The sequence below is a fragment of the Myotis davidii genome, unplaced genomic scaffold (genome assembly GCF_000327345.1).
Source record: "Myotis davidii unplaced genomic scaffold, ASM32734v1 scaffold378, whole genome shotgun sequence".
In the NCBI taxonomy this organism is placed as follows: domain Eukaryota; kingdom Metazoa; phylum Chordata; class Mammalia; order Chiroptera; family Vespertilionidae; genus Myotis; species Myotis davidii.
Window position 1 is genome coordinate 1,978,820 of NW_006290631.1, and position 7,573 is coordinate 1,986,392.

Below are 7,573 nucleotides of genomic sequence, written 5' to 3' on the forward strand. Positions count from 1 at the left end.
TAGGGGTCACCAGGGATGACTCTGGAAGGCGCGCTGCTTCCTTCTCTCCTGGCCACACATAGGGATTGTGTGTCCTGGTCCCAGGACAACGGGCTGGCCTCGGGAAATGGCCAGGTCTCTGACACCGCACCCCCACAGCCTGCCCCTCCAGGTCTTCCGCAAACCTGGAGCAGACTCTCCAAAGTGCCCCACTGGCACCAACCCCCCAGGAGTCCCGCTGCTTGTGGGACCCATCATCACATAGATGTGTGGGCCGCAAGTTCATTCATTTTACTGCTGAGTCATGTTCCGCGGGGAGCATGTGTCACATACCGCTTTCCATCCTCCTCTCAGTGGACATGTGCTTGTATGCAGATGTTTGTTACAGCACATAATGCTGCTGCTGAAAAGAAATCCTATGAATCTCTGTGTTCTTAGGAGGGGTGCCTCACTGTGGGCTGGGCATTCAGGGAGAACTCCCAACGGCAGTCGGCACCCGTCGTCTCCCACTTCCTGCGCGCTCCACCCTCCACTCCTCAGAGAGCCCTGCTTTTCTGGCCTCCAATCCACTGTCGCCCGCAGGCAGGGCGGAGGCATCAGAAAGAGCAGCTGGACCAGAGGTGGGCAAACTTTTTGACTCGAGGGCCACAGTGGGTTCTTAAACTGGACCGGAGGGCCGGAACAAAAGCATGGATGGAATGTTTGTGTGAACTAATATAAATTCAAAGCAAACATCATTACATAAAAGGGTACGGTCTTTTTTTTTTTTTTTAGTTTTATTCTTTTCAAACGGGCCGGGTCCGTCCCGCGGGCCGAAGTTTGCCCACGGCTGGGCTAGACCACCAGAAGGTATATGGGGGACCTGCAGGGTCACCAGCAATGACCATCCTGGGCCAGCCCAGCAACCCAGACAGACAAGACACACGGCGACCCCGATGGGGCAGAGCTCTTCCCTACCTGCTGCGGGGGGGCTCGCCCTCGGGAGAAGGGACAGCTGCTGTCCAGCTGCCGGCTGCAGTCCGCTGTCCACTGCGGGGGAGAAAGGAGGGGTCAGTGATGGCAGGACATGCAGGCTCAGCCTCCCTCAGCCCGGGCCCCCCACACATGGCCCTGTCCTCCTGCCGCAGGGACAGGAGAGACTCCTGCTCGGCCATCTCAACAGCAGATGCTTCCGACCAGCAGACCCAGGTTGGCAGCTCTGAGTTCCAAAGGGAGGTGACCCTCTGGTACACGTGGGGAAGGCAACCTAGATTCCCTCCACCTAAGCCCACCGAAGTGATGAAGGCCCAGCCACACCCCAAAGTCAACCAGACGTGACACAGGGTCACTGTGCGCTTTGAACAACGGGCACCATGTCTGCCGAACTGACCGCCTTCAGCCACGCTAGCCCTCTACAACGTCAAGGCCAGAGCTGGAGGTGAGGCGTGTGTGTGGATCTTTCCGAATGCCCAGCTCTAAGGGACGATGGAGCTATGGACCGACGGGACAGCCTGGCCTCGGGGAAGAGCCCCAGACTGACCAGCAGAGCCCAGACCCACAACTTCCCGCTGACAGCTTAGAGGCCTGATGTGCCCCACGGTGCGCCCCACCTTGACTGTCCCAAAGCCTGCCATCCCACACTGGGGTCCCTGGACCCCACTCTCCATCCACTGTATCAGACTCTGTGAGGGCAGGGCCTGGGCACCAGCATTTTGACAAGCTCCTGAGTGATGCACCAGCAGTTTTAGAGCCACTGATACCCATGTGACCTCCCAGGCTTCATTGCGTCATCTCTACAACGGACAGCCAGGCTGGGCGGCTCTGCGGGCTGCGATGAGGACGTCTGTAACCCATAAAACACTGTGGAGGTACGAGCAGCAGTAACAGTGGGGCCCTTCCTGTGTGCGGTGCTACTGAGCTCCATGGTGGTGAGTTTATTATTGCGTTAAACGTTAGCTGGCCTCGCAGGCTAAGGTTGCTGACACGGACCTTGATCTACGCCCTGCACAGGGAAAGCACTCGCTCTCTGCCTGACACACTTGGTCAGAACTGGCAGTGAGTGTGGATGGCTCAAGGCCTGGTTTTGTAAACCTTGGCTGGACACACCTTCCTGACTGCGGGCCAAGGGCATGACCTTCGTGCAGGAAAGATATGTTATTACCATGCTGACGACACAGCCGGTGCAGTGTACTCTAGAGCAGTGCTGTCCCATAGACGCGGCATGAGAGCCACAAAGAGAGCCGCAGACATCACTGTCAGTGACCCGGCAGCCATGTTTTAAAAAGGTCAAATTAAGCGCAAGGCTCCATTTTATCTCAACATGTTTAAAACAGGTGATTAACATAAAATTTATTAATGAGATATTTCTTATTCTTCTCTTCACATTAAGTTTTTGAAATCCACTTAGAGCCCACCTCAACTTGGACCCGCCTCATTGGGATGGCTGCCATATGGGGCAGCCCAGCTGGAGGGAAATGGCAAAGGTGGCATCCCAGTCCCGGGGGAGTCCCAGCCCTCACATCCACTTCTTGCCCATCCGGGCTCTGCACTGCAGAGGAGCTGATCCCTGCCTACTGTGACTCCTAGCCTCTAGTGTCAGCTGGTTCGGCCAATGGCAGACAGGAAGAAGGGAGAAGTCAGTCAGTTGGTTTGGCCAATGGGAGACCGGAAGAAGGGAGGAGTCAGGGCATCAGCTCCCGCCTCCCCCCACCTCAGGTGGCATTACCAGCAGGGACAGGGTCTCCCTCCTGGCTCCAGCCCTCAGCCTTCTGTGCATGATCCTGACCCTGGCTCTGGCAACACCTGTGCCTCAGGTGTAGAGGTGCTAGGCCTCCTGCAGTTAAATCTCGGGTAATTTCACTGCTCAGCTTTTTTATCATCCAGACCAACTCCATGGATTAAATTCCCTCTGTCTAGATATTTGCAGTCTCAAAGCGTCTCCCCAAGATATTTATTAATTATAGGGGGAAAAGGAAAACCTGAGAAATCCATCAGGCACCACCTAGACCAAGTTATCGAGGATAACACTGCCCGTGACAAACTCTATCAACATCCTGGACTCCCCAGGACAATGGATGCACTGAGAAGGGCCATTACTTCTGAAGGGCCATTACTTGCCAAAAATACAGTCTCAATCTAATCAGGACAAAACATCAGGCAATTCATATTGGGGAACTTTCTACAAAATCAGTGATCAGTGCTCTTCAAAAGCGTCAAGGTCACCCGGCCGGTGTGGCTCAGTGGTTGAGCATCGACCTATGAACCAGGGAGGGCACGGTTTGATTCCTACTCAGGGCACAAGCCCAGGTTGGGAGCTGGATCCCCAGTGTGGGATGTGCAGACAGCTGATTGATGATTCTCTCTCATCACTGACGTTTCTATCTCTCTCTCCCTCTCCCTTCCTCTCTGAAATCAATAAAAACGTATGTTTTTTAAAAAGTGTCAAGGTCGTGGAAGGGAAGAAAAGACCAAGAGGGTTTCACAGATTGGAGGAGAATAAGGAGACACAACAATTACATGCAAATTTGGATCGTGGAATAGAACAAGGATATTAGTGGAACAACTGGTAAAATCCTGCATAAGGCCTCATTGTACCAATGTTAACTTCCTAGTTCTGATCATTGCCCTGTGGTTATGTAAGACACTCATATTGGGACACTGGGTGACAAACAGGCTCATAGGAATACCCTGCACTGTTTTTGCACCTTTACTATAAGCCTAAAATAATTTCAAAATAAAAAGTATACATATACTAGTATATAATATATACATACACAGTGGGGCAAAGCAGGTTAACAGTTGTTCACATGGAAGATAATACAATAATAAATAATAATACGAGAATAATCTGTGTTTCGCACTCACAACTGCAAACCTACTTTTGCCCCACCCTGTATAATAAGAATCTGATCATTTCTCGCCACCTCAGTAGTGACCACGCTGCTCCAAGCCACCATTACCTCTCGCCTGGACACCTCAATGGTTCCTAGTCTTTCATCAGTCATACCACGTCCTTCCTCTGCTCAAAACCCTCCCGTGTCTTCCTGTCTTGCTAGAGAAAAGGCCAGAGTCCTCCCCCGGGCCAACAAGGCCCTGCAGACCTGGCTCTTCTACGACATTCTACTGGCTCACTCTGCTCCCAGGAGATTGGACCCAAAGCTGTTCCTCACAGCGGGACGTGATCTGTGCCCTTGACATTCCCTCTGCCTGGAATACTCATTCCCCAGTGGCCGCCCTCTCTCATCTTCTCCAAATCTTTGCTCAAAAATCCTTTTCTAAGTAAGCCTTAGGGACAGCCCAGCTCTCACACCCCTGACTGCGCCTCACTCGTGTGTATATAACCTTTTAACAATCTAGTTCTTTGTCTATCATCCGTCTTTCCCCACCAGAAAGTAAGAGCTGGGGGAAGGGGGTCATGGTCCATTCCATTACTCACTCTGTCCCAGAGCCTAGAACAAGGCCTGGTAAATAAATGTTAGCTCTGATTACATTTCACTATTTAGCCAAAAGTAACTAGTGGAAAAAGGGCAGATTTAAACAACTGTGCTTTATGCCAAACACCACCAACCAATGTGTAGGAGCTCATGCTAAATCAACAAGCAAGCTACAAACGACACGGACGCTAGAACCTCAACTTTGTAAAAGGTATATAAAGAAAGAGTTTTACACAAAAATTATATTAGCTTCTGCCATAAAATTATGCTGAACTTCTTTCTCCGTTTTCTGATTGTCTCTGTTTTTCCAAATGCTGCTTTAAAAGTAAAACAAAAATTTAACCCATTACAAAATAACTGGTAATCATATTAAAAAGAAATCAAGAAAATGCACATTAAATGACGAGAGACAATTTGTCCCAATACACTGGTGGTAGTGTGACTAATGGACAGTCATTTTGGAGGGCAATTTGGCAATGGCTGTTGAATCTGATTCCATTTCTCAGCATCTGCCCGAAGAAAAACTTTGCATGTGCAGGCGGAGGCACGTCCAACAGTCTTCCCTGAAGGACCTTGTATTTCCAGAGGAACATTTGGAAGTAACCTGAATGCCCATCAAAGGTGAACGGCTGTGCTATGGGACATCCATACTACGGGCTACTGTGCGGCCATTAAACAGAACACAGCAGATGTACACGCCTGGAAGACTCCCCAGGGCATACAGCTGGGGGGAAATGCGAGTTATTGAACAACATAGATACTGGCTATAATCTACGATTTTGAAATAATACATTTCTATAAGTCATATTATATAGGAAGTCGCTAAGGGAGATTCTTTTGATAATATCTGAATTCTCGTGTACCATGAGAATGTATGGCTATAGTACTTATAAACGTAAAGATATATTATTTCTTATAAATAAGGGGAAAAATAAAATGAGTCCCCCATGCTCAACCACCCCCATGCACAGCTCCCCTCAAACTCACATCTTCTGTTAAGACTTTCATGGGGGGTCCACCATTGAGTGCTTCCTCCTACGAGCAAAGATGTGGGGGTTGGAGGTCCAAAGGCAAGGTGAAATGACGGGATGGGAGAAAAGGGGACGAGGGAACGGTGAACAGGGAAGGCAGAAGGAAACAACAACAAAAACATGAAGACAAAGAGAAGAAAAACATTGTGAAAAGAGACCTCAGGCCAGTCTGAATACTCGGGTCCCAGCCTACCTACGGGCAGCACCGGGAGTGCAGTTTGGCTGGTTCCTGTTTCTGTGTCTCAGTTGTTTCTTCTGTAGAATGGAACTACAACCCCCTTACTCCCAAGCACAGAGAGAGGACAACGGTCAGGACTTGGGGACTTGGAATCCAATGAAGGGTAGGCACTCTTGAAATGGATGTGTGTGGGGTTTTGATTTAAACTATGGTATCCTGAAAGTGCTGGGAAACTTGGAGCGTATATTCTCTTAGTTACTCATCTAAAGAAATGGAAGCTCACTTCCTCCCCTCCCCTCCCCTCTCCTTCCCTCCCATACCCTTCCCTCCCCTCCCCTCTCCTCCCTTCCTCTTCCTTCCATCTATCCTGCCATCCATCTATCTTTCTAGTTGGTGCTGGGGAGGGGCAGGGAGACCAAGCATCATAAGGTATTTGCCTCCTGAGTGTCAACTGTCATCTCTCAGATCCTAAGAAAATGGCCTCACCAACTGAAGGACAACATTCTTCCCCTTTCCCTCAAGCTTTCTCAAGGTTTCCAAGATTCTTAACAATTTTCCTCTCCCAGAAACATTACAGCACCACCGCAGACCGGCAGACGGGACATTCTCTGGGGTTATTTTTGTTCTTTGTTTTTGGCTTCCAATTAAAACAGTCATCACATTAAATAAAAACAATCAAACGTGCTTTAGCAGAAAGATTTCCCATAAGGCAGTGTCAACAGAAGCATGTTACATAGACACTTCTAAGCCCGGCCTTGTCCACAGTGCACCCTCCTCTGGGGCCTGTACCCCAGCTGTGTCTTGGGGCGCCTGTGGGACGGGGTGGGGTCAAGATGGAAATGTCCTTTCTTGGCCAGCAGCGCACAGGCGGCCTGCCCAGTGCTCACATTCTTCCAGGGAACGTCATGAAATCCAGGAAGTTTAAGGAATGCGTCCAGATGTTACCAGTGGCCGTGTTGTCCACGCTCTGCCTCGCAACCAACATCTATTGTTGTTATCTTTTATTTTTATTATTTTTTTAATCCTCACCTAAGGATTTTTTTTTTACTGACTTTTTAGAGAGAAGAAGGGAGGAAGAGAGAAACATCGTTCGGTTGCCTCCCATATGTGCCCCGACCGGGGATTGAACCTGTAACCTAGGTATGTGCCCTGACCAGGAATCAAACCCACAATCTTTGGTATAGGGCACAATGCTCCAACCAACTGAGCCACCCAGCCAGGGCAACAAGCATCTGTTTAGAGCCCCTCCAGATGTGGATGCTGGCGCGTGGTCAGGCCCAGGAGCAGGAGCCAGCAGTGCAGGGCCCAGACGGAGGGCACCTCTCCATCTGCTGTCCTCCTGAGAGCTCAGCAGTCACCACAGGAAGGTCAGAGTCACTGGCAGGCTCCTCCTTCCAAAATTCTCTCTCCAGGGCCTGCTTTGGAAATAGAAATTCACAAAACATGCCTCTAGGGCAGCGGTTCTCAACCTGTGGGTCGCGACCCCTTTGGCGGTCGAATGACCCTTTCACAGGGGTCGCCTAAGACCATCCTGCATATCAGATATTTATATTACAATTCATAACAGTAGCAACATTACAGTTATGAAGTAGCAACAAAAATAATTTTATGGTTGGGTCACAACATGAGGAACTGTATTTAAAGGGCCAGAAGAATGAGAACCACTGCTCTAGAGTGAAGCTTCAGGGCTTCCTTGGACCTACCTCTTGTAAGAACCCATTTCACCTGGAAGAACCTTTGAAAGATGCCCTGCTGGAGCCATCAGAGTCCAGATGGTGGTGTGCCGGGAGCCGGTCCATCCTTGCTGTTTCACGGGTCCTGGCATATATGGCATACTGTTCTTAATATATTCGCTCACCTTCTTGGCACTATGTGTTTTAACCAAGGTCACCTCTCTGAGAAAGTTTCTTTCCCCAGGTAGGGATTTTCCCCTGAAGTTAGGGAGGGAATAAAACCTCTTAACTAATTGCCAG

The 7,573-nt window shown here is 49.8% G+C and overlaps 1 protein-coding gene across 3 annotated transcripts in view; it reads right to left on the bottom strand.

Annotated features, from left to right (window-relative positions):
- The window catches only part of CTIF (CBP80/20-dependent translation initiation factor), a 183,110-nt gene that overhangs the window by 174,427 nt on the left and 1,110 nt on the right, over positions 1 to 7,573 (bottom strand). For 2 of the 3 annotated variants that reach the window (XM_006763644.1, XM_015563839.1), the window contains exon 2: positions 937 to 1,008. In XM_006763644.1, the coding sequence (XP_006763707.1) occupies positions 937 to 1,008 (72 nt within the window). Of the gene's footprint in view, positions 1 to 936; positions 1,009 to 5,378; positions 5,427 to 7,573 lie in introns of all 3 variants that reach the window. The other variant, XM_015563838.1, reaches the window with a different exon arrangement.